This window comes from Pseudoliparis swirei, chromosome 20 (genome assembly GCF_029220125.1).
Source record: "Pseudoliparis swirei isolate HS2019 ecotype Mariana Trench chromosome 20, NWPU_hadal_v1, whole genome shotgun sequence".
Lineage (NCBI taxonomy): Eukaryota > Metazoa > Chordata > Actinopteri > Perciformes > Liparidae > Pseudoliparis > Pseudoliparis swirei.
In genome coordinates this window covers 20,320,285-20,348,045 of record NC_079407.1, presented here as the reverse complement: position 1 = coordinate 20,348,045, position 27,761 = coordinate 20,320,285, and the positions used below count along the sequence as shown (strand labels likewise).

The 27,761-nt window shown below is 43.1% G+C and overlaps 1 protein-coding gene across 4 annotated transcripts in view; it reads left to right on the top strand.

Moving 5' to 3' along the window:
• The window catches only part of ift80 (intraflagellar transport 80 homolog (Chlamydomonas)), a 44,838-nt gene extending 17,735 nt beyond the window's left edge, over positions 1 to 27,103 (top strand). For 3 of the 4 annotated variants that reach the window (XM_056440789.1, XM_056440790.1, XM_056440791.1), the window contains exons 9-20: positions 16,957 to 17,136; positions 18,872 to 18,990; positions 19,584 to 19,658; positions 20,219 to 20,382; positions 20,468 to 20,532; positions 22,358 to 22,493; positions 22,613 to 22,760; positions 23,840 to 24,011; positions 25,185 to 25,274; positions 25,448 to 25,620; positions 25,791 to 25,914; positions 26,432 to 27,103. In XM_056440789.1, coding sequence (XP_056296764.1) covers positions 16,957 to 17,136; positions 18,872 to 18,990; positions 19,584 to 19,658; positions 20,219 to 20,382; positions 20,468 to 20,532; positions 22,358 to 22,493; positions 22,613 to 22,760; positions 23,840 to 24,011; positions 25,185 to 25,274; positions 25,448 to 25,620; positions 25,791 to 25,914; positions 26,432 to 26,542 — 1,557 coding nt within the window. In that variant the 3' untranslated portion in view covers positions 26,543 to 27,103. Of the gene's footprint in view, positions 1 to 16,956; positions 17,137 to 18,871; positions 18,991 to 19,583; positions 19,659 to 20,218; positions 20,383 to 20,467; positions 20,533 to 22,357; positions 22,494 to 22,612; positions 22,761 to 23,839; positions 24,012 to 25,184; positions 25,275 to 25,392; positions 25,621 to 25,790; positions 25,915 to 26,431 lie in introns of those variants that run through there. The other variant, XR_008834814.1, reaches the window with a different exon arrangement.
• The last annotated feature ends 658 nt before the right edge of the window (positions 27,104 to 27,761 follow it).

The following is a 27,761-nucleotide window of genomic DNA, read 5'->3' as shown; positions in this document are numbered from 1 at the left end:
TCCCTCCTTCAAAGGCCGGTCTGAATTCTAATGTGTGCATTCAGACATTGTTATACGTACGCACACTTGGTCACCGGACTAAAATGACTTAAAGCTCATTGTGCGAGTGGGTTTACACGCAAACACAGACGCCCTTATCGATCACAGCGGCTTCACCTGTTGCTGTGGTTTGCCGGCGGGGCCGTAAGGGTTAAGCGGCGCAAAGAGCCTTTTCAGTTCCGAGCGTGACTAATGGGAAGGAGTTTCATTCTGTATCTGCTTCAATGAAACCTTGCACTTTAACGTATTGCTGCTGGCTCAGCAGGATCAGTCCTGCGCATTTAACCCTTTCACCCCCCGTCCAGCTCGGTTCTCCTCTCGCCCTCAACTCTCGGCTCTCTCCTGCTCTTTTCCCTTTTCTCCTCCACATTTTCTCCCTCCACGCACCACAGGACAGATGTAGCTTGTTACTCCCCTCATTATCACCGTGAAGGGAGGGGTGACGCGCGCTCACACACATATAGATATACACACACACACACACACACACACATAAAGTTTACATCGAGGTAAAAGTACTGGGAAAGGAATTAAACTTGTTGTTCCAGCAAGCCACACATGGACTAAACACAACGCTGGTTCTGTTTTGTAGAGCGTCAACATCGAGTTATTATTGAACACGTTGTTGAATTATTAATACATGTTTAATTCTTTTTGTTGTTGCCATTTTAATGAGTTTGTAGTTCTCGTGTGTGGACTATGCTTTCTCTTCACAGAAGCTTTCACAGGACACAAAGAGGTTCACTGTCCCTTTTACAAGATTTGGGAGAGACAATAAGTCAGTGTCTGTCTGTGTGCCTGCCATAGTAAATGCATGTGCCCACATGCCTGTGTGTGTGTGTGTGTGTGTGTGTGCGTGCAACCATTGCCGTGCAAATGTGCCTGCGAGACAGCAGTCTATTTACGAGGCGCTGCAGCTGGTGTCTAGCGTCTGGACCCTGTCACGATCCCTGACACTGTCACTGGCTAACAAGTAGGACTCATTGTGCCAGGCGAGCACCCTCTCGCTTCTTTCACTCCGCCTCCCCCGTCATCCGCCTTCTCTTCACTGTGCTTTTTTTTTACTCCACTGTACACCCATGCTCACATACATTTTTGGTAATAGCTGCTTGGTTTTTCACGATATTTTCTTCCTTTTTAAAAATGTGCACGCGTTTAGATTAGAAATCACGTAATTTATGGAATATGTCTTATGCTCTGCAGATATTGTTTGGTCAGTGTTTCAGAACCTGTAGTGACAAATAAGGCAAACGTTCTACTTTTCTTACGGGAAAGATAAACCGGTCATTGTTCCAAGAACTGATACAAGTTCATTGTTTTGCTCAAGGTCATAAGCAGTACAAAATATTGTCATCAAGGCGAGATATCATCATTATTTTGTTACCATTATTACCTTCGCATTGAAAATGCGGAAGGTTATGTTTTGATCGCCGTGTATTTATTTATTTATTTGTATGCGTGTTATTAGCGTAACAAAAAAAGTTTAAAACCGAATCGCATGAAATTTAGTGGGATGATTGGTTATTATCCGGGGACCATTTGATTAGATTTTGGGATCGATCAGGTCAAAGGTCAAGGTCATGAAAAGGTCAAAATCTTCTTTTTACCATAGCACGGTCAATTTGTATCCAATTGGCATGCAACTAATGCCAAAATGTTCATAATTCAATACCCAATCTTGTGATATGCGAAGGTATGCGCTCTACCGAGTGCCCATTCTAGTTCCTTTTGGTTTAATGCTCATTCCGGACTTAGTGAGTATTCAAACCTGTAACAACCCTGCATTAAAACAGCTTAATCCTGGTACGATAGTTTCCTGTCACACTCCACCGATAAACCAGTGTACATCGCCTCTCTTTCACCCTTCTCTCCGCTCCCTTTTCTTTCTCCTCCCCCATCCGTAGGTTAGTCTTAACCACAGGCAAAATAAGTCAGATCATCAGATGGTTTTAATGTTAGCCTCAGGCTGAGCCCAGTTCTTACCGACACTCTTGACATGTGCAACAACTAAAATGTCTCCTTCTAAGGGGTGCACATGCTTGCAGTTTTCCTTCCCCAATGTATTAACAGCTGTCACCCTCACACGGTTTTGGGAGATGATGAGTCATAAATCGTATGTCAAAGTTATAGCTCAGAATGGCAGTGTTGTTTTCAAGAGTAGGGGTTTTTTTAAAGTGTGAAACCACAGGTATCTCCGTGTGGATACTGCCTGTTATTTCATACACATGTTAAATGGCCCTCAATCATGACAATACCGGATTTACCATCTTGAGCTGTGATTTTTGGTGTCCAAAAGAATTCTTCTTTCCTTATCTGTCTATCTAAAGTCATTGATTTAACACCTAATCTGTTTAAACTCCAGTGAGATACAAGCATGCTTTCCTTAAAGTGTAACTTATAATCCCTCTCTATCTTTGCTCCTTTTGCTGCACATGCCTGCCTCGTCCCTGTCTCCGTGTGTGATGGACTACCTTGTGTTTATCAGTGCTCCCCCTCTTGGCTCCCTTTCTCCCTTTTCCTTCCCCAAGGCCCTCTTTACCTCCTGTTTTTGGGGGTGAATCCAGGGGGTCCCATCAGGGTCTTTGAGAGCCTTCTTCAGCATTGCCATTCTGGGAATGGGACCACGTCCAGCTGGAATCACCATTGCTCCTCTTTCTCTGTTTACTATAGGATCTTTGTCTGCCAACCATTATTTTCTCAGAGGGTCTATCACTCTTACGATCTGTTCGTCTGTCAGTCTTCTTGTGGTCTTTTTTGACATTCTTTTCTTAGCTGGAGTGTCTTGTCCTCTATGACAAGCCACCTTTACCCTAACTGCCAGATATCAGGCGTCTCAGTCTTGTCAATGAGTCTCTGCTCTCACAGTTCCCCCCCCCACTATCATTTGGGAACATATACCTGAGCCTGCTGGGAGATTACTGCCAACCAACATCTGGAAATTGCCGCTGCTGGAAGAGAATAAAACGGTCCAGAGCTCTGGTCCTGATCGTGAACCACTGTTTGTAAAACTATTGGAGATGTAGGAGCCTGTTTTTATCACATAAGAAGAAGACATTTTGTATCGTGTTGTTCAGATGAAAAAGTGTAAGGGAAGGGATTGGCAGCAGAAGTATGAGACAGACATGATCACACATAGAGGATGGGGGTGGAAACACAGGAGAGGGTGTGACACGTAAGTCAAAGTGAAACTATTGGCATGAGTCCGACAGACGGAGCATGTGCACAAGAGAAAAGATGGTGACTGGGTGTTTGAAAAAAGACGAGAGAGAGCGAGAGAGAGAGAGAGAGAGAGAGAGAGAGAGAGAGAGAGTTGTCAAACAAAGAGTCCTGAGTCAGCAGCAGAGCAGTTTTCTCCCCAGGCAACTGGGCAGGGCTCCTCCTCTCCCTCCCTCTCTCTCTTCCTCTCCACTTGCTTTACCCCTCCCTCCCTCTCCTTACAGATCTGTACTTTTGCATACTAGTATTTCCGTCGCTCCATACACTGGGAACTGGTAGAAAGAGACCACAAGTTCTGAAAAGTGCAATTGGGGTCCATCTCACCCTTCAGAACTCTCTTCCCCCACGGTCTTCTCTCTTGTTTTCATAAGAATCCTTTTACTGATTTATTTTCACACATTTTGATGAGGTTTCCAGGCCTGTTGATGCCTAGTGTGAACAGCATATATCCCGGTACGGTGCAGTACTTGCATGAATACTTAATCGATCATCCCAGGGAAGATTAGTTCCCTTGAAGAATGAGACGATAATGGTTTCTCTTTTGTTTCTCATGTCCTTTGTCCTTTGGGCTTTGGTTTTGCTCGACTTATTCTGGCACCTTCTGTGGAACAGTGTATACTAAGGTCCTTCTTGCAGATGATTGACCTCAATTGTTGTGTGTGTGTGTGTGAGCGAGAGAGCCGGTAAAAGGCACTTGTTGACATGGTAATACTTTTACACCTCTCTAGAGTTCGGCTAAAGGCTTGCCTTGTTGGAAACCAAAAAGGAGGGGAGCATGAAAAGAAGCTGAGAAATGAGAGCAGTTGGAGGGGTGGGGGCGGGGTGGTGTGGAACTGTCCAATATATCCTGTAAAGTTGGCCTAGGCAGTGAGGCTTGGAGGATTGGTCTCCATAAAAGACGGCGGTTTCTCTTTCCTTCAATCCTCTCTCTCTCTCACTCTCTCTCTCTCTCTCTCCCCCCACACTCTTGTCCCTCTCCCTTTTTCTTCTTCCCTCCTCCACCCCTCCCCACGGCTAGAGAGTAAGCGTATGACAGTGAGACAGTGCCCTGCCAGCCCCTCTGGCAGAGTCATCATTCTTAGCAGCACTAAATCACTACCTCCACTCGCTCGACAAACATGTCACACTCACAGAGAGAGAGAGGCAGGAGGAGGGATAACACAACACAAGGCGTGAGGATGCAAATACTGCGCTGCACACAAATAAGCGCAAGCAGAGAATGTATGTGTGTAACTGGGTTATCACTTCAAGCTTTAAGGCCAACCCGGAGTTCATTAAGGGTTGTTATTGAGGAGTGGGGCTGGGCTTGAGGCAATGGGCCAAGGTCCAGAAAAGGATGATTTGAAAGGGTTTAATTGTGGCTGCACCTCCTCTGCTGGCGTCAACATGGATCACAATGGTGTTAGGCTTTGACAGTGACTCATGTATTGACTGGCTGCCTCATTTCATATAATTTGTTATACACGTTTGCCTCGATGGAGAAGTAATGGGCTTATCATCACAAATGTTTCCATTTAAAGGTTTTAAAACTAAAACCATTTACATCCAGACGGGTGTTTCAGCATCATTTTAGAAATAAATTCTCTTTATGCTAAGCATGCCTAAAACAAATATCACCTGACTATTCAGGTAGACTGGGAATGCAGGTGCCTGTGTAAACAGGAAGTACAGTCGATTGGTTACTTAGTTACAGAAAATACAACAGATTATTAGAGTATGATAAAAGGTTGGGCTTGATACTTAAGACCTTCGTCTATATACTCAAACAAACTCAGTTACAATGTGGCAGGTATTGCTCTCTCTCTCTCTCACACACACACTCATACATTTAATCTAAAATGAACAATTCCGGTGGATACATTTGGTTTGCCGGTTTTGTTGTTGTTGTCGGTCACACCAGTAACTTTGCCGGGTAGCTGAAGTCCCCGTCGCTCTAGAGAGCATTTATGCTTTTGTCCATTTACAGTTTCTTTGTTGACTTCACAATAGTTGTGCAAAACAAAATAAACATTGACAAGGAAAGCCATCCATTGTGTGTGCATTGGGTGGATACCTGTGTTTTCTAAGTGCTATCAAGCCAGTAGTCATGGGCCGATGAGAAAGAAGACTACACAAAGTGTACACATAAACAAGTTAGTTGGAAACATAACCCGTTGTGAACAGTTTAGAGGCGTGCCTGTCAATGTTGAACAAAATACCTCTTTGTGTCCGTAGGGATCTCGTAGAAAGTTATCCCGGCACATTGGCTCCATGTTTTAAACCCTCCAACCCGTTTGTAGCCCACTCAATGAACGAAGTCATCCAGTACACGAGCATGGCAGGTCCAATGGAGGGTAACGGGCTGTGTGTGCCGTGCTGTTTGTAACATGCCGAAACACGGTCAAATACCCAAATTAACTCTCTGTGTATGTGTGTTTGCATGCGCATGTGTGCATAGTTGGTGCTAATAGAATTCTGCTGTCCAGCTCACAGCTGTGTCCTGCTGATGAGTCCCAGGAGACCCCGGCATGTGTCTATGGTTACTATGTTGAGGCTCCGGCATGAAACCATGTGTAGATCATTACTCTCTCTCTCTCTCTCCCCCTCGCTCACTATCTTCTAGTTTGTCTTGCCCCACCCCACCCCCACTTATCTACCCCTCTCTTTAAATCTCTCCATTTCTCCTTATCCTGTGAAAGCTCCAACCTGTGCCACTCTATACTCGTCCCAGGCCCAGCCTCTGGATCTTTTTTTAATCCAGAGTTTTGCCTCGCTCCTCTCATTGGACTATATTTAGAAACAGGCTTATAAGAAAGCTATGGTTGTTCTGTTATTGCCGAGTCAGGGAATGAAAATTGTTTATATGCAGCAAGCAGAGAAAACACTTGTGCTGGTAAACTCACTGGGTACTTTAACACATGGGAATTTACATTGTGATCTATTACGGGTTAGAACTATAAAAATAAATATTCATTTTACAGATTATTGCACTGTATATTGTTCATTGTTTCGACATACACACTTGCACACATTTGCAAAAGGTATTTTTTGGGGGAAAGGCTTTGCACACAGAGGACTGCAGGAGGTTATTGTTGAGGTCAAGTGTCTCGACTGGTCCTGAAAATAATCCTACAAACTAACCAAAAATACAGAGATTGGTGGAAGCTTCAGTCATTTTTGCACTTGCAACCTCTCATATTGCCTAGAGGTTTGCTTTTTGTTCATTAGTGTCTGAGGTAGCACAGGTTAAAGGCTGAGGTCAAGGTCACATCTCCCATCCCAATACATTTCTTATGTATAGTTGCATTTACACCCGAGGCTCTGCCTTTGTCGAGGTAGTAAGTCCGTACCAACTAGATGATTTGTAAGAGTTTATTTTATTTGTTGCTGTGGGTGTGTGTATTAATCTGTGTGATCGTAAAAGCTGAGATAATGTATGGTTTTGGAACATTTAAAAACAGCTTGTTTAACATAAGGCACAGCACATTAGATGCGCCTCATTTTCCTCCCAAAGACCACCTTGAATGATCGAGCTCAGCGATCTTCCTTGAACATGTTTTATGCATGTGTGTGTGCACATATTACAAACATGATATTGCCTTGGTATCAATGTTGTTTGATGCAGTAATGTTCTGCAGTACATGGTTGACAATTGAGCTAAACTGAACTCCACAAATAAACATACACATTCATTTATAGGTAATTTGGTTCACAGTCACGGCGTCATCTCTCGAGAAGGTGTTATGATTTGGATTGCATAGTCAGTTTTAGAAGCTAATTCTTAGCCAGTGCAGTTCCCACACATACACTACCGTTCAAAAGTTTGGGATCACTTAGAAATGACTTTATTTTTCAAAGAAAAGCACTGTTTTTTCAATAAAGATAACATTAAATTAATCAGAAATACACTCTCTACATTGTTAATGTGGTAAATGACTATTCTAGGTGGAAGTGTCTGGTTTCCAATGAAATATCTCCATAGGTGTATAGAAGCCCTTTTACAGCAACTATCACTCCAGTGTTCTAATGGTACATTGTGTTTGCTAATCGCCTTAGAAGACTAATGTCTGATTAGAAAACCCTTGTGCAATTATGTTAGCACAGCTGAAAACAGTTATGCTGGTGATATAAGCTATACAACTGGCCTTCCTTTGAGCTTGAAGTTTGTAGAACAAAATTAATATTTCAAATATTAATCATTATTTCTAACCTTGTCAATGTCTTGACTATATTTTATATTCATTTGATGAATAAAAGTGTGATTTTTCATGGAAGACACAAAATTGTCTGGGTGATCCCAAACTTTTGAACGGTAGTGTACATGTCTGACCAGTTCTGGACATAGGCCCAGTTTGTCCTTATCCTAATAGTCAACCCCATCCCCCATGGAGGGGTCACTGCAAACTGACATTTACAAGGCCTCCTAATCTGATGAGGGATTGATGAATCCTTGTTAAAAACCACCTCCTCTTCTGTTCAAAACAAATGGCGTTGTTTTTAGTTACGCACAATTTCCATATTACACAACAAGTTTGGAGATGCGAGAGTAGATCGAAGAGTCGATTTGTGTCAGCATTTTTTCATACATGCGCTTTCTATGACTGTTTATTGGCTAAATACGTGCCTGTAGATGTCCAGTGTCCATTACACTCACACATATGTGTTGTGTTTATCAGGCCCCCGAGTTGCACTCTGTACCTGCACTGTCAGGTCCTGTCCTGCACACAGGAAAACGAAAGCCAGCTGGCTTGCAGAGAGTCGGCCATCTGTTCTGATTTATGTAAGACTGTTAACCCTGGACTAGGTTTGCTCCCACTAGCTCCACTAGCCCACTGCACAGTGATCAACAACAGAAGTGTGCCCTCCTTTCACCAATTTACAAACTACGAAGTGCACACAGTGTCATAGGCTTGATCAATATTGGGGCCTTCGGTTGGCAATATCTGTTATATAGTTATGAAATAAAGAAGTCCCACTTTGAGCACTTTATGTTACAAAACACTGATTTAACAGGGGCAGCTGGAGCAGTCACATCGGGTATACCATTGGTAACAAAGGTCAGCATGCAGGTAGACATGTGTTCGGTTTCATTTGTTCTCTTTTGAGGACAGTTTCTCCGCAGCAATCATGGGATCTGGGACTCACTTTTGACTATTCGTATCGCACTGTTGGTCACAGGCATGGACGTTCCACTTCAACTCAATGTAGCGGGATGGTGGCCATTTTTGTTTGTGTCGTTGCCATTGTGACTGTTCTAGTGGACTAACTATAAGTTATTTAACCGACTTAGTCCAAATCGCGCACTCAGTAAGAGGTTTTGCAGTAATGGTTCAAACGAGCAACGGAGCGTTAATGTTAGGAGGCATGAAGAGTAAACGAGTCACAGCGTTTGTCACAGTTGGAAAGCACATCGCTATCGCCAGATGAGCGCCAAATTAGTTTGGCTCGTTTTCTGTAACCAGAAGCAGTACAAGTACCGTTTGTAGGATTTGGCGTCATCTACCGGTGTCGTTACGGATTGCAACCGGTTGAAACAACTCCCGTGGAAAACACGAATGGCCCCATCTAAAGTCAATTGTTGTTAGATTAGGGTCAGTGATTTGGAGAATAGCACAGCCAGTTGTGTAGTGGGAATGAAGTGGTGAAGCGGGAGAGAGCGAGATAGACCCATGCCCGCCTCGCGACCCCTTTCTGTTTCATGGATGTGGAGGTCTGGATAATTATTCAGACATTTCGGTCATATTCATTGAATGTGTTGTAACTCTAACACTGTTCACATGACATCTATTGGGATCCTCCTCTCTTGCTCTCCTGAAGGTGTCTTCCCTTTCTTCCCTGTGAAAGGTTTTTTTCTATTTCTTTGGAGTTTTTCCTGATCCGATGTGAGGTCCTGGGACAGGGATGTCGTACGAGTACAGATTGTAAAGCCCTCTGAGGCTAATTTGTGATATTGGGCTCTATTTAATAAATTTAATTGAATGACCGTGGAAAACAGTTTGACGTCTGTTCCCCTCCTATTCTGTTTCTAAGTTTCTGCTTTATATAAAGTACGGTACTGCATATGTGCTACGTTAATTTTTTAAAATACCAAGGCTCAGTAGTGTTGCAGCTGCAAAAAAGAGCAGGTTTCCAGACTCAGTTTGACCCACTAACACTGATGACTGGTACACGTTTTTCTCCAAGCGCTTTTGAGAAAAGCATAGAAAGTCTGGAAATCTCATGCCCCCTTCTGATTAGCATTTGTTGACTTGCATTGGGGCTGGGGGTGGGGTGGGGGGGAAGCAGAGAGCGGTCAGAGCAGACATATTTAATGCTTGTGAAGTAATGGGGCTGAATCAGCAGATAGCTCCACTGGGAGCCATTTGTCCAGACATGTGTCATTAACCCTTTCCCTGGCCCGAGCTCCTCCCCGCCCACCCCCACTCCCCTCAGCCCGGACCATGCAGACCAGAGCACTGTTCCAGGTAGAGAAGAAAGAGATTAGAGGAAAGGGGATACATACTTCCATTCTCTTTTTCGACTTTGTTTCTAGTATTTTCCCTTCTCCCGTCTCCCTCTGTGTGCTTCTCATTTTTTCAGTGCTTTGTTTTCAAAACAACTGTTGCTTGTTCTGTGTGTGTTTTTTCCACGAGAATCTTATTCATAAAAAACTCGCACTCCAAAGGCTTTAAAGATGGATGTAAAATAAGGAGTATATCTGTGGTCGGTCTCCTGTCTGTTACAATGGACTCTAATAATTTACACGGAAGAGAAAGTATCAAAATGTCCTCATATTACTGTATTAAATGGCTCAAAACTACTTCCATTTTTAGTTTGGGAAAACGTAACCATGCAAGGTATAAACTTGATACTTAGAATGTGTTATACTTTCCTTCTGCCATGAATAATAAAAAGCTAATAATTAAAGCTGGAAACACCTGCTGTTCTGTGGATAGGACAACACTTTAAACTTTCAGAAGCAACTTTTCCAGCCTACAGGGACTGACAATTTCATAATAAATAGATGGGTGAACACACTTTTAATTGTCGGGAGACGTATAACAAAAAGAAAGGAAGGAAACAAGCAAAAAAAAGTGACACGGAAGAGTTAGTTTTAGCTATAAAGAGAGGAGCACCAAGAGAATATAGGGCAGAGCGTGCCTTCGGAAAGAAGTTTAAGTTATATCATTTGGGGGTTCTCAGTCAGAACGTCCTTGCCTTTGAGTTAACTTCTTTTTTCAAGTAACCTTTTTGCAGGCCTCCCCATGTTGGCTGCGGCTGCAGGGCAATAATAGAGAGAAGGGGCAGGCCCACAACACCTGCCAGTCTTAATGGTAAACATATGTCGAGAAATGGATAGAGAGTGAGCAGAAGCAAGGGAGGAGGGAGAAGGCCAGCACACTCCTGAAAGAGGCTCTCAAGAGGCTGTGTGTTCAGAGGTTGACTGGCTTTCTTGGTACGAGCATGCAGTTCCTCTGCTTGGGCCCATGCTAGCGGGGCCATGTCTAAACATTGTGGGGCCCAAAGCAACAATGAATACTGTTGTCTATGTTAAAATTATGCTAATTTTCAGCTCTACTAGTTTGCTGAAGTTATAAACATACAGGACAGTGACGCAACATTACACAAAAGCCTCATGTAATTGGCTGATGTAAAGCTAGCTAGCCTATGACATTATTCCAAAGACGGAAGACAACTTACGTTTAGATTTTCCCTTTTCTAGTTGTCATGAATTAATTTGACAATGTTTAGGTCCAATATTGCATAATAGAACATCAACGGTAGGTACCAATGTAAACGCATTGTAATGTATGGTAGTTAGCCTTGCTAACTTAATATTTTAAACTAAAGGAAAAAGGTTACATTCCTAATTCCTTCCCTGTATTTTTTATGCCGTTTTTTACTCTAATTTCTTTTTCTTGCCGCTTATCTGCTCTAGATTGGTATGAGCGTTTTGTCTTCCTTCATTGGGTTATTTAAGATGAATATCATCACCATTCACCAACATTACCATTCATTCGTGCACCGTCGCCATCTTGGCTTTTTGCAACCAGTGGCAACTGGTAGCAGTTTGTTAATCCTAAAGTAGCCACGCCTCTATTTTATTCAAAATGGGACCATCATTTACTAAATGAACATCATGCTGTATTGAAGGTTTCTTTCCCTTTTTTCCCCCGTGAACGTTTTTTCTATTTCTTGGGAGTTTTTCCTGATCCAATGTGAGGTCCTGGGACAGGGATGTCTATGTGTACAGATTGTAAAGCACTCTGAGGCAAATTTGTATATTGTGATATTGGGCTATACAAAATAAATTGAATTGCAGAAAAGTGGCGATTGAGACCATAAACACGTGTATATGCTAAGGTAATAAATCAACTGATAGACTCAATCAGACATATTTTTGCAACCAGAGGTTTCGCCTCCTGCTGCTCAATAAAGACAATAAAATAATGGAAGTTTAAGACCTTTCCGCAGTGGCTAGAATTGAGCTTTTCCTTTTAAAAGCAAATACCCCTAATGAAGAAAAAAAGGGAGAAAAAACCCACCACCGCTCCCTGGTGGCTAGGAGGCCCATTACAGTGTGCTCATGATGCATTTTGGGGAAAAACATTCCCCATGCATGCTGCAAGCCAAGATCTTATTTCTGCCCCTGAAACTAAAAGACATGTGGGTAGTAACCCCCCCACCCAAATATGGTGACTGATGGTAAATTCTAGGGCCGCGTTATCAAATGTCCTGTGCAGTACTACAGCATCCAACAGGGTCATTTTACCAGTTCAGCACTGCAGGCTTTGTCCTCTACATGCCACTAACGTCTAAGTCACATTAACACACACATCCACACTCAGCGGATGCATTTGTAGGTGTTCTACTTGGTGCTCAAAGTGATCATCACGAGTGTTGGACTACCAGCCTTGGTCTCCTGCCATGTCTTTGACACTGGTACATGTGTGGGTGGGTGTGTTTCTGTCTGATTTGTAGTGTGTACCTAGACTTGCCTGCACAGCCATACATTGGTGCTATATGTACATACATAGTCGGCGTGTATAAGCTCATTGCACATTTGAGAGGTCTCCGCCTCTCTCCCACAGAGCTCAGCTGAGAACTACACGTCATGTCTGCCACCTTCTCTCTGGCCACAAAGCAGTCCATTATGGACAGACAGGGTTCATTGACTAGAGAGTGGACCCCAGCTAGATCAAGGCCCAGACCCACCTTCCACTTCCCCTCCTAAATCATCATGTTGGCCTTTATAGACTCTCTCTGCATTTCTGCTTGCTCTTTCATCTTGCTGTATAATCTCTCTCTCTCTCTCTCTCTCTCTCTCTCTCGCTATAGTCCATCCTCACCCCCACCACCTCCTTCTTTCCAGCCACACGTCCTTTTTTAAATTTTATTCTGAAAACACTTTTAAGAATGGTGACATGCATCTACTTAAACACTGTCACATAATATGTCAAGAAAAAACGAAGTTTAGCCTGTTGAAAACCCGATGTGCCTGTCCTGCGTTGACCAGATTATTATCTCATTGTCTTTTTTTCAATTAAAGAACTTCCTGATATGTTTTTTCTTCTTCGATATGCTGTCATGAGTCTCATGACATCTACATTATTCACTTTTGATGAGAGCAGGAATTATGAAAGAAAAGTAGAAGTGTACTTATTTTTCCATACACACACATTCATTACTCTAATGTAACATTTTTCTTAAATTCATACAGTTTATTCATCTCATCAATGTTCTGTCACTACCACACGCACACACACACACACCCAACAGGTGTGTATGTGCATAATAACTGTGCACACACAACCCCCCCCCCCCTCCCCCTTCCACACACTTTCTCACTTGCTGGCTCTAGACGAAGTCAATTGGCCCAATGTGTTAAAGGCATTAGGTAAGCATGGGTCCAGCAGCTTGGGCCGATATCATATGTCCTGCTTCATTACAGTCTGGTGTATACATTCAGCTGCATCTCTGACCCTCCATCTATCTATCTATCGCTCTCCTCCATTCCTCCTCTCTCCTTTCCCCTCAGGGTGCTTTTAACACAGCGAGGCATCTCAAGATGTTAGCTGAAGCATAAATGAGATCTCTCAGGTTTGGAAGAGAGAAAATGAATATACACTACCGTTCAAAAGTTTGGGATCACTTAGAAATGTCCTTATTTTTCAAAGAAAAGCATTGTTTTTTTCAATGAAGATAACATTAAATCAATCAAAAATACACTCTATACATTGTTAATGTGGTAAATGACTATTCTAGGTGGAAACGTCTGGTTTCTAATGAAATATCTCCATCGGTGTATAGAGGCCCATTTCATCAACGATCACTCCAGTGTTCTAATGGTACATTGTGTTTGCTAATCGCCTTAGAAGACTAATGGATGATTAGAAAACCCTTGAAAACCCTTGTGCAATTATGTTAGCACAGCTGAAAACTGTTTTGCTGATAAGAGAAGCTATAAAACTGGCCTTCCTTTGAGCTAGTTAATTATCTGGAGCATCACATTTGTGGGTTCGATAACTCAAAATGGCCAGAAAAAAAGAACTTTCATGTGAAACTCGCCAGTCTATTCTTGTTCTTAGAAATGAAGGCTATTCCATGTGAGAAATTGCAAAGAAACTGAAAATTTCCTACAGCGGTGTGTACTACTCCCTTCAGAGAACAGCACAAACGGGCTCTAACCAGAGCAGAAAGAGAAGTGGGAGGCCCCGGTGCACAACTCAGCAAGAAGACAAGTACATTAGAGTCTCTAGTTTGAGAAATAGACACCTCACAGGTCCTCAACTGGCAGCTTCTTTAAATGGTACCCGCAAAACGCCAGTGTCAACGTCGACAGTGAAGAGGCGACTCCGGGATGCTGGCCTTCTAGGCAGAGTGGCAAAGAAAAAGCCATATCTGAGACTGGCCAATGAAAAGAAAAGATTGGTATTGGCAAAAGAACACAGGCATTGGACAGAGGAAGATTGGAAAAAGGTGTTCTGGACAGATGAATCCAAGTTTGAGGTGTTTGGATCACACAGAAGAACATTTGTGAGATGCAGAACAGGTGAAAAGATGCTGGAAGAGTGCCTGACACCATCTGTCAAGCATGGTGGAGGTAATGTGATGGTCTGGGGCTGCTTTGGTGCTGGTAAAGTGGGAGATTTGTACCAGGTAAAAGGGATTTTAAATAAGGAAGGCTATCACTCCATTTTGCAACGCCATGCCATACCCTGTGGGCAGCGCTTGATTGGAGCCAATTTCCTCCTCCAACAGGACAATGACCCAAAGCACACCTCCACATTGTGCAAGAACTATTTAGGAAGAAGCAGGCAGCTGGTATGCTGTCTGTAATGGAGTGGCCAGCACAGTCACCAGATCTCAACCCCATTGAGCTGTTGTGGGAGCAGCTTGACCGTATGGTCCGCAAGAAGTGCCCATCAAGCCAATCCAACTTGTGGCAGGTGCTTCAGGAAGTGGGGTGACATTTCAACAGATTACCTCAACAAATTAACAGCTAGAATGCCAAAGGTCTGCAATGCTGTAATTGCTGCAAAAGGAGCATTCTTTGACGAAAGCAAAGTTTGAAGAAAAAAATTAATACTTCAAATACAAATCATTATTTCTAACCTTGTCAATGTCTTGACTATATTTTCTATACATTTTGCAACTCATTTGATAAATAAAAGTGTGAGTTTTCATGGAAAACACGAAATTGTCTGGGTGATCCCAAACTTTTGAACGGTAGTGTATGTGTATGGAGTTGCAGAAATAAGAAATGCAGGTAGGGCAAATAAGTTAAATAGCAATAATTGAACTGAAACAAACTCTTGTCCACATGGCTGTTATATTTCCCCAGAACTATTTTGAGTTCTTATAGGACATTAACGACGAGGCGGGTGCTCAACAGTGTATGTATGAGGCAGACAGGCAGACCAGGAAACAGAGAGACGGATCCGAGAAGCGAGTCTGTGACCTGCAGCCAGCCGACTGTTACCTCACGCCACACCTCACATCCTGCACCTGAATGTGTATGAAGCAGCAAACACACTGGGGCTTTGACCCCAAGCTTTGCCCCAGCACTTGGCCCGCTGCACCACACTTGTCTCTCCATCAGTGACAAGCAGGCAGCGCTACGCTCACATTAGCACTGTTCTCCCTTTGTAAGCAGTTTACAGTGTGAATGCATGTATTTGTGTGAAAGATCAGCTTTGGCGCTGATGGTGGAAGGGAGTGTAATGTGACGCGGCCAGCAGCGTTTTTATAGGTAGACTCCAGGTGTCCACAAGAAAATGAGATTTGGAGGCGATAGAAACTTCTTGAGTGTATCTTACTCTGCTGATCGAAAAAAAAAAACTTTAACATTTGTCTTTGTTGTGTTGCGTCGGCTGTCGCTCAGTGGGGAGGGTGGGTTTGAGCCCCGCTAAGTGTCCTTGAGCAAGACACTGGACCCCCAGTTGCTCCGCGGGCGCTTCACTGCAGCCCACTGCTCATTAATAACTAAGGATGGATCAAATGCAGAGAAGAATTTCCCCACGGGGATCAACAAAGGATATATTATTATTATTATTGATACTCTACAGAAGACTTGAGGGACAGGAGTGTGGAAAGGTATTAGAGGTGATGGTGAATTTATCAAACAAAACACGCAGAGTAGGAGACAAACTCGATCTGTGGAGAGAGGTGACTGTATCATCCCGTTGAGGAAGAGTTCCTGTAGCCAGTGTGCTTCCTCAGTGAAAGCAGGACACCTGTGGAATGCCTCTGCATATACGCACTAGCAGAACATATCAGGTGTGTGAGCATGAATCGTGACTCCCTCCTCAGTGATTGTGTCTGTTTATTGCGTTATATGATGTTTTTTTATGATTTTATAACGAGGCCTATATTTGATCGTAACCTGTATGTTTATTGCCTTTTATGATGTTTCTGTGATAACCTTTTTCTCCATTAGTGAAGGCTTGTAATATCTAACCACAGGGACTACGGTTCAAATGTAGTCTTAGCTAAGACTGACACATTCACCCCATGGTTGGTTGATGTGTACGGTCCATGTTCAAATAAATGCAAATTAAATTAAATGAAAGATGGAAAAAGTATTGGAAACAGAAAATAAAGGGATACCTCAGGGAATCAGGAAAAGAAGCGAGAGGTTTTCCTGTCTTGGATACTGTGAAGGGACGCTTTTTTTGTTATTTGTGTCCTTCACCGTCACTTATAGTCATCGAGAGCGCAGCGTCTGGCTGAAGCAGCACAGCAGACACAAAGAAAAGCTCCTCTTTCAATTACTTTGTGTCTGTTCGTCGTCTTTCAAACCTTTTCTTCTAAAAGAGGGGAGAGGTCTTGTTAATCAGCTTCTGGCTTCAGTTTGGGGGCTCGTATATAAACCCCCTCTTTCTCTCCCTGTACCCCTGCCCCCGTGTATGTAATAGACGAGTATAGCAGAGTGTATGTTTACGAGCGTGAGTGCTGGACTTGGCAGGGCCGAGCACTACTTCAGTGTCTCACAGTTCATCATGGCTCAATGACTGACTGACTGGGCCCCTGTCTTTCTCGCAGAGTTTACATTCAGTGCATGCACACTCACTCATACACAACTCCTCATCGCTTCTCTTCTCTAAACTTGTCATTGTTTGTGGCTCCTAAACGGCCTCCCAGCTAATTGTTTAAGATCTTAGATGACTTTCCATAGCCACTCACCATGTTGTTCTCTCTCCCCCATCTTGTTGGCGGTCCCCTCTTGCCCCCTCCTTCCAGTGGTCCTATGCATTGGAGAAGCCCAACACAGGCAGTGTGTTCAGCTTGGCCTGGTCTGCAGACGGCACCCAGCTGGCCGGGGCCTGTGGCAACGGGCATGTCATCTTTGCCCACGTGGTGGAGCAGCATTGGGAGTGGAAGAACTTTGTGATCACTCTGACCAAGAGGAGAACCATGCAGGTAGAACGAGAGCCACGCACACATCCACGTTTCTGTTTTAACCGGAAAGAAAGTCCATTCAGTCTCGTTGAGGGTCTCAGGGAAGTAATTCTTTCATTTCAGTTTATTTGATGAAACAAAAGAAGTGATAAAGATAGATAGATAGATATATACTTTATTAATCCCCAAGGGGAAATTTGTCGTAGCAGTAGCAGCACCAATAAACTAAACACACAAGAATAAAAAATAAAATATAAAAAACAGGGATGAAAGATATAGATACATACAAGAAGTATACAAAGTAAGATATAAATGTATATATACAACATATATGCATACACAATACACAATACTAATGACAAATTAAATTAAATATAAAAATATTAAATATAGACAGTGTGCAAAATGCAAAGTGTGTGTATGTGTGTAGTGTAAATGAAAATGAAATGTGTGAAGTTCAGATCAACATAGTGTAAATATTACGATCTGGCAAGAGTTGATCTGTTATAGAGCCTCAAAGACTGATGTAATACAAGCTAAAAAAATAGTGCAGTTATATGCATATGCTAGAAGTCCATTTAGATTCTTGGTCTGTCATAAAAGTTGTAGTTTTACACGTCAAGGGTTTTCAAACACATATCACCACAAGTCTGTGTGTCTGTGAGGACATCTGATTCTCAAACATTAACATGGCCAAACTCACTTATGTCAGCATAACAAGAGAATTGAAAAGGACTGAAAGGCCATGTGCAGACTGCAGAAGAGGTGAGCGAGGAGCGAACGCTTCCCTGGCCTTGACTGGCTGTGGCCGTACATTAAAGTAGGACCCTCCCTGTGTGCCAGTGTGCAGCCGTGCCATGACAATGACCAGCCTGTCTGGCCGCCTCTCTCGCTCCACCATTCTCTCCTGTTTAAACTCATGCTAACCACAAGGTAGCGTTTACATGCGGTTAACACACCCAAATGTACATACACACACACACACACACTTTCAGACGGGGACACACACGCACACCTACAGAAACAAGGTCACGCGCACACACACACGTGTGCCGACACACATGTGCACATATTTGCCATAGACATCTTTACCAAGTGTAGTTTGTGTAAACCAAACAAAGTCGGGTCATCAGCCATTTATTTTCAGCCTTGCAGGCACTTTTCTGTCTCCCTCCTCCCCCTCTCCTCCTCGCAGTCCTCTTTAAAAGTGCACATCTGCCAGTGGTTTGTGAATCAGCCAGCTAAATTTACCACCTTGCGGTCAGATGTTTTTTATTCCTGGTTGTGTTTCATGTAAATTTGGCTCGCTGGAGGGGAGCAGAAGAGGAAGATTTGTAAAGCTGTAAAAATAACCCCACCTTTCACCTGGTGCTGGAAAAGGCCTTTTCATTCATTCACAGAGCGAGAGCTGGAGGGAAGTATTTATCTACGCAGGTGAAAATATGAGCACCAAGCACCGCTCACACAAAACAGTGAAAACGGCTCCATCCGACCACAGTTGCCCTGCATACACTTAGACATACTGTGGACTGTTTCCTGTGTATATTAGGAATAAATCCACTCCAATGCGTACGTGACTGTGTTCACCCCTCAGTGAGTGAAGCCAGCGTCTCCCTTTGTTGTTTGCCTGTTTGAATGTAAAGTGTTTGTTCAGCAGTCTCCCGCTGATGCCTGTTTCGTCATTCCTGAGAGATTCATTCATCTTTCGTGAACTCATCTGTTTTGCCTCACTGTCCTATCCTTCTTTTTTTCTCAGGTAAGGAATGTGATGAACGATGCAGTGGACGTACTGGAGTTCCGGGATCGAGTTATCAAAGCCTCCCTGGCATACGGTCATCTTGTGGTCGCCACTTCCCTCCAGTGCTATGTCTACAAGTCAGTAGCCCGCTCTTCCTTTGTGTGTCTCCTGTGGTCCTCTGGTTTTATATTCACACTAGACTGCAAATTCTCATATTATGATTTCATAATTTCCCCATTACGTCAGGATTTTGTGCAACACGTACTCATCTTTTTACATCGATTGAACAAATCCTCAGGAATATTTTCAGATCCAACTGGAATAAACTGAGATTCCATACTGGGTAGATTAGATATATTTTCTCTAAGAATAAAAAAAAGACTTAAGAAGGCCTGGTGAAAATCTTCCTAAAATGTGGATTCTTACTGGGCTAATGTTATCTGTTGACCTCTGTGTATGCTGAAATGTCATTTTTACTTTACTTACTTCTACCTTTTTGCTGTAGTTTTGTCGTGATTGTTTGTGTTAGTCCTTTTTTTTTTTATCACTGCACTCTTTATGATCACTTTTTTGCTATTGCCTTCATCTAGTTGTCTTTCATTCCTCTGTTCTTATATCTGTTCTTGGTCTCGTCTCCTCTGGTCTTATTCCAGATTTCACACTTTTCTCCTAGATGTTTGTGTTTTCACCGTTTTCACTCTGTGTTTGTGTGCTGTTTTAATTGTGCCAGCACAAGGAACTGGAATACTCCCCTTATCTTTGACCTGAAAGAGGGAACAGTGAGCCTCATCCTGCAAGCAGAGAAGTGAGTCTCTATTCCAGGAGCAGTGCAACACGAGGGAGAACAGGCTGTTGGATCGGCTAAGAGCTTGTCGAATGCTTCATTGCTCCACGCTGATCACTCATCAAGCAGCAAACCAAGCACACACACACACACACACACGCACACAGAGTCTGTGATCTAGATTAGCCGGCCTTGTCATACAGGAAGGCGGAGAGTGAAAACACTGGGGGAAATTGTATTAATATGGAGTAGCTCTTGTGCAATACTCAAGTGCGGTGTCCCTGACACTCAGCATAGATAAATAGATTATTGGCCATTCTGAAATCTCATTTAAGATTGATGAGTCTTGCTGAGTATGTTAAAGTTGTGTTACTGTGCATTGCATGTCTAAATTGCCTGCCTGTGTCAATTGATTAACTGTTAAAGAGTGTTTATTCTTTTACTCTTTCACATATATCATATCTCCTTACTTGGTCCCCTTCTTCCTTCTCCCTGCCATCCCACTCACCCACCGATAACATCATGGATACACAGTACATTATTTGACTCATCTCCTGTGTTCTCCTGTCTCTCCCACCCAGACATGTTCTGCTCGTGGATGGAGCGGGGTTATATACATTCTCCTATGAGGGAAGATTGATTTCCTCTCCCAAGTTCCCTGGTATGAGAGCCGACATCCTAAATGCACAAGGTGTCTCGCTTAGTAATGACACCATCGCCATCCGAGACAAGAGTGATGAAAAAGGTAGAGGGCCGCTGTCCCCACTTTAATCATGTAAATAGGATGGACTGGGCTTTTACAGTGTTCTCTTTTTGTGTCTTTACACCAGTCGTCCTTCTCTTCGACACGCTGACTGGGAAAGCGCTCGGCGATGGCAAGCCCTTGACTCACAAGGTGTGTAATCCTTCGCCCTGAAATGACCTTACGTGCATCGGTATCAAGGAAGTGCTCCAACCCCTTTAGGAAATTCAAGACTTTTTGCTGCAGCATTTGGAAACATTACGAATGTAAAATGATTGTCTGTTACAAAGTTGGGTGAATGATGGGTTTTAATATATGTTTATACATCAGACTACTAGTTTAGTTTAGTTTAGTTTATTTTGAACAGCATAATATAAAAAAAATCAAAATTCAACAAAAGAAGAAAGTGGCTAACCGAAAGGGTCAAGGCTGAAGCTATCAAGCTTATAAGTGCCCTAACCTATGATTTCACAAAAAAACTTATTTCAGAGAACCATATACATATACCTGTATATATATATATATATACATATACACATATACATACACATACATACATATTCACACACATATACATATACACACACACACATAAATACCCACACATACATATTTACATAAAACAATCAAACGATTAGCTTGTGCGGTGATCGTTTGTGGAGGATGCAAGTACTGTTAATAACTTGTAACCTGCATCACCAAACTAATAAGCTCGTGGTAAACTAGTTAGAACTTATATGGGTGCTGTCAGGATATATGATCACTTCAGAAATGTGGATCTGTGTTCCCAACTTTGAGGAAATGTATAGTCGGCTGTTTGGTTCAATTAGGGCCAGCATTTGTGTAACAGTTTAGCTCCACGCCTTCCTTTTTGTAATAGTTGTTTTCATCCTGTCACACCATCTCGTCAATCCAACTCCCCTCACCTGCCTCTGATCACCCTCGTTAGTCCCTCATTCCCTTCACCTGGTCCTCACGCCCTTCTCACCTGCAGAGCATCCCCTCATTAGTCCCTCACTATTTAGCTCCCTCACTTCCACTTGTCCTCTGCCAGATTGTCTTGTGTTTTCGTGCCAAGTTCTCCAGCGTTATTAGAGTATATTCCTGACCTGCCTGTTCTGACCCTGCCTGCCTGCCCTGACCTCTGATTCTCTGCCCTGCCCCTTTTTGGACTTGTTTGCTTCTTCGACTGATCTCCCGGTTTTGACCCAGCCTGTTTCCAACCAAAGACAGTATTCTTTGTGACTCCTGTCTGAGTCGTGCTACTTGGTCCACTCTAATAGCGTCGTGACAATTTGTTTACTGTATATTGAAGTTAGCTATAGCCAAGCCCGCACTGAGATGGATGCAGCTCCTTATTTTCTGTCTTTTACGTGCTGACAGTTTGCCTGCCTGCATTGAACTTTAGCTAAAGGTAGTGGCAATGTTTCATCTAAATAGACCTATGTGTATGTATGTGTGTGTGGGGGAATAGTCTTTTCAAAGTAGTATCTGTGCTAAAAGAATATACTTACCCATACCCAAGAGGGAGAGAAACAATAAAGCCGCAGGAAGAATATGGGGGAATGGCTCTGGAGTCAAACTAAGCGACAAAATTAAGGGAAGAATTAGAAGAAAATAAAAAATGAAGACACGTCGCAGTAGTTACTGTTTGTCAGCATGGCGTCGTCTGCCAGTACTCCACAGCTCCAAGACAGTGTACACACACACACACAGGACTTTTATCTCAATATAGGTGATTTCATATTTTGATAACAGCATATATCACAATATAGTATGTCGCAAAATAGTCTAAATTTTAAAAAATCATTTAACATTTCTTTTTTTATTCTTCTGTGTGAATGAAATACTTTACAAATGAAAAGTTATTCATTTTTATTATATATATATTTCCTCTTTTTCCTTTTCTTTCCTGATCTTTTGTGGTCCGTCCATTATTCACTGAACTGTGACATCTTACCTTTGTGCTCATGTGTAGCTGGAGGTGGTGGAGATAGCTCTGGACCAGTGTGGACCATCTACTGAGAGGAAGATCGCCCTAATAGACAAGAACCGTGACCTCTACTTGACCTCAGTGCGTCATCTCGGGCGGGAACCCAAAATCTTCAAAATTGGTGAGACGAGAAGAAAGGAACTCTCTCGGGAAGATGTATGTTGTGACTCTTTGTTTTTTTACACGCAAGTGTGGCTGCTGTCAGATGAACGTGATTATTGTGAGTCCTCTGTCCTGCAGGTAGCATGGTTCACAGTATGGCGTGGAACGACGCCGCTAACATCCTGTGTGGAATCCAAGACAACCAGTTCACAGTGTGGTACTACCCAAGTGCCGTCTTCACTGACAAGGAGCTGCTGCCAAAAACGCTGCACATCAAGGACGGCAGGTAGACGTGCAGTCATCTTCCACCACGTTTATACTGGTATCTTTTCATAAACGGCTGATACTGTTCACCAGAGAGTCAGATATGTAAAAGAGGAGTCTTCCAGCTCATTCCGGAGGTACAGCACATAGCACTTAAGGCACTATTTTTTGCCAGCATCTGTCAAATTGTACAATGCTTCCTACCCTAAAGGCCTCAACTTCAGCTTCAGTAAATAAGCTGCTCTGCACTTTGTATACGGGCGATCACAGACTGGTTTCACTTGTCTCTCCTCTGGTCAGTGGTTTATGGCTCATTGTTGTTCATTTCTACACTTCCAGTGCTGAATCATACCACCATCAATCACGTTATGGTCACACTACCTCAATTTGACTTGGTATTTTTCTTTTCTCCCCCCCCCACTTTTACTCTGTTGGGGCTCCAGCGGCCAGATTTATTTGTTATTACCTTCGCATTGAAAATGCGGAAGGTAATGTTTTGATCGCCGTGTATTTATTTATTTATTTGTATGCGTGTTATTCGCATAAGTAAAAAAGTATTAAACTGAATCGCATGAAATTTGGTGGGATGATTGGTTATTATCCGGGGACCATTTGATTAGATTTTGGGATCGATCGGGTCAAAGGTCAAGGTCATGAAAAGGTCAACATCTTCTTTTTACCATAGCGCGGTCAATTTCTATCCAATTGGCATGCAACTAATGCCAAAATGTTCATAATTCAATGCCCAATCTTGTGATGTGCGAAGGTATGCGCTCTACCGAGTGCCCGTTCTAGTATTCCGTTTGTTTTTATGCAATGTGCAAACAGGAACACCTGAAACACCTGAATAAATACACTGTCAATGTGATTATATCGGTTCAGCAAAATTGTAGATCTGGCTACAACATTTCTCTTTGTATTATAAATCCTGACACACACATGCACACGTATGCAAACTGGAAAGCACTACATGGTCAATACTTTGTTTGTTGTATTCTGGATAAGCACAATCCGTTGTCTACTATGCTGGCTTCTCTATGACGGCAACACTTTGAAGATGGTTACTTACGCGTGTGTTTGTCCCCTTGTCCCCTTTTGAAGTGAGTTCAGCCGTGCACCCCACATTCTGAGCTATGTTGGCACCAAGGTGACGTTGCGCCAAGGGGACGGTTCACTGGTTTACAGCAGCGTAGCTCCCTACGCGGCCCTCCTGCACGAATACAGCACCACAGCACGCTGGGAGGATGCACTGCGCCTCTGCCGCTTCGCCAAGGTAAGATAGGAAACCAGCGTCTCTTTGTTCACGTGCGTAAGTGTGCCAGTGAGGACATAGCCGTGCTGCTGTGACATCATTATCACATAAGCTGTTGGATACCCAGACAAAATCACAGTGTCGAGTACTTCTTTGCATTGACTAGACGTCTTCTATTTTACATTTCTATTGATATAATTGATCTCAAGGCGGTGTGGCACATCCTGTGTAGCCTCCTGCTCGGGAGGCGTCCAGGCTCCTGTGTAGTGTGTGTCACTCGCATGCATATGTGTATGAAAGAGCGAGACGGAGTCTGACATGAGACGTTTGTAGACAGGTTTATGGGACCAGACCAGCAGGCTTTAATTAGCCTTCAATTAGCCTGGTGACACCATTTACCGGATTTAGCCCCCAAAGACCTCACTCATAAATACACACACCACCATATGCATGTGTCAACTCTTCACACGCACACACACACACACACACACGCACGCTGAATGGTTGTTTGTTTCTTCACTTGGGCGATGATGCAATAACCGCAACCCTGGAGAAATGGAGTGGCAAGAAGAGGGTGGGACAAAAGGGACGGAGAGAGAGGCACTGGTTTTAAGAGCTTTTTCCCTCGACCCCTCCCCCCTCTACTTCTGGTCAGGGTTTGGTGGCAGCACAGCTTTTCCCAGAATCACACTCATTGTCAGTAAGCCTTGACCAAATAGGAGTTGACACATGAAATAGTTCAGAGCCATACACACACAAAAGCTTACATGACATGCGGTAGATTGCATTTAAACACGAATAAACTAAGACTTCACTTGAATGACTGCAGCTGCATGAAATAAAGTGGTGACACATTTGTGTACACTGTTTGATGTTGTGTACAGCAGATGTTTAAGTTTGTTTTTGTGTTTGTCATGCGTGTTTTCTTAACGGCTTGGAGTCTGACTACAATGACGCCTGCCAGGATACGAGCAGGGTGTAATGGGCTCTATAAAGACCCCATCTCACCCCGTTGCTGTGCACACACACACACACACACACACACACACACACCTATAACACATTTTGAATCTGCCATCCTCTTTATGTTTAGTGGCATTCTTAGTCTCTGCTCGCTGGAAATGGTCTCCAGGTCATCGTGTCAGACGGTGAGTTATTGTTATCTAAAAACACCTCTGCTCCCAACGTCTGTAGGACCAATCTTTGTGGGCATGTCTTGCTGGTATGGCAATGGCAAACCGGGAGTTGACGACAGCGGAGATGGCCTATGCCGCCATTGGAGAGGTAATGGCATTGGTTATGGCCCAATTCAATTGATCACACTTTTTGTTTAGCCAGGTCTTCCAACACAAGCATACACGCAAACAATTGCTTTAACTGAAACAATGATTTTTTTTAACAGAAGCATGGGCAAAGAGGCCAATTAAAAGTCCTCCCATTCGCAATCCCTCTTTCAGTTACCGAGGGTGCAGTACATCAACGTGATAAAGGAGCAGCCATCGAAGGAGTCGTCTTTGGCCCACATGCTGATGTTCAGCGGTCAGACCCAGGAGGCTGAGGCCACGCTGTTACAAGCTGGTCTCGTCTACCAAGCCATACGAGTCAGCATTGACCTCTTCAACTGGGAGAGGTACGACTCAGGGTGAATGGGCGAATGGGTGTACAAGGTAACGGCTGGAAGGAGAGGGCGAGTACAAGTCGTTTGGAGGATGCTCATACTCGAATAGAATAATAATAATGCTTGAGTGAGAGTTCCGGTGAAGCATGTCCGTTATCTGCATCTTGCCATCTTGTCTCCAGGGCATTGGAGCTGGCAGTTAAACACAAGACCCACGTGGACACTGTGCTGGCCTATAGAGGGAAGTTCCTACAGAAATTTGGCAGGAAGGAGACAAATAAGAGATTCCTGCAGTACGCTGAAGGGGTAAGTTAGGACAGCATCACGCATCCATCGATTTAGGCGGCGATCACACTGGGAGCATTTTATGGCAGTGGTGGGTGTCTTCTTTGAATAGTTTTTTAGAGGTTATTAACATGTTACGCTCTGCTTATACACTCTTGAGTGCCTTCAGTTGAAAATGGTTAACTCTTGACAGGATGAACACTTGACACTTAGGCTTTTTCTCTGCTGTCCAATTGGAAGAGGCTGCAGATTGAAGTCTAAAATGGAGGAAAGCCTGGAAGTTGTTGTTGGTGTGTGTACTGCCAGAGATGTTTAATCTTGGAGAAGTACTAGTGGGATGGCTCTTGCTGCAAAGGATCCCGCAGTCTTATCAGGAGGGGAAAAACATTAAAGCATACCACACTTTTCGAGCGTCCAATGCAATACCCCCCTTAAGTAATGTGACTTATTTAGAAGCTTTGTGTTGTCAATTCCATTCTGATCAACCCAAACTACAGTATTGTATTAATGTCGTCTAATCTTTCTGTCTCTCTGCCAGGTTGAGGTTGACTGGGAGAAAATTCAGGCAAAGATAGATATGGAGTTGGCTAAAGAGAGAGAGAAAGCTGCAAACGCCTCTGTGAGAAGCAGCGTGGCCCCCCTGCGTTAAAGTTCAGGGGACCTTTCTCTAAAACATCCGCTTCGCAGAACTCTATTCCCATGTGTTTTGGACATTTGGTGAATATGAAGTCGTTTGGCTCGGCCTCAAAGTAACACAAATGTTTGTACTTTAGGGTAAAATGGCTACTATTAGTTGAAAGTACATTAACTTCAAGAACAAACAAAAGGGAACATTTGGAGATGTGAAGATAAAAAAGACCATGAAGAAAATGACACTTGACTTTTACACTTCAGTCTTGGGGCACATTTGCAGAACATTGTACATGGCATTCTGTTACATTCTGTTATCATTCAACTAGAAGTGTCTATTAATATTACTTGTTTAACACCATTATGGCCTTTCTCTCTTATCGGCAAGTTTTAAGTTAATTATTATCTTTTTCTATTCAAATTAACTTGAAATGCTCAGTTATGCATAAATGTATTGCTTTGCTTTTCGTCACTGATGTTTGACTTTGTTTTTTCGTATGGATAGATATTTTTACATTTTATTTATTCAACAATGTTCCTTCTGGAAACACTCAACTGATTAAAATACTGTATATATTCATCCAGAAGTTTCCTTTTTTTCTCCTTACTCTCTATATCCCTGTATTCATATAAGTGGTGATGTTTCACGGGTTTTATACAAAGATCAAAGAGCAGCTTTGACATGTTTATTCAGCTTTGCATTTTACACCAGAGGTATTTCTGGGTGCATGCGTGTTATAGAGTCCAATATGTGCTCCTCTTTGAGTTATTCTTGCATTTCCTTTTCTGCTGAGGTGTGAAACCGAACGCTTGCCATGCAGCTCCACCCCCTGGATGGCGGAGGGCCAGTACATCAGCGGACCATTATAGCCTATCCATCTCGTTGAGTTACCCAGGTGGGACGAATGAGGGGGAAGATCTGTCTCAGGGCTCTCCAAAAAAAAAAAGACTGCCCAACTATATCAAGATGATGTGGACAGAAACTTCTAATTGATCGTCACAATCCCTGAAACTGAGTGGCCACAGATGAAACATCAGATTAAATGGTCGACGTTTTTAGCCGCTTCTTGCCTAAATCTCTCTCTGACTCTTATTTTACTTCCTGCATCTACTTGCTTTTCAGCCTACTTACTGAAAAATCATTGGCTAGAGTTGACCAAACACCAATAATCTATGCAAAGACTCATCAGCGAGGAGTCGGGTTTCACATGCATTACTTGCTCATGACGTCTTCATCG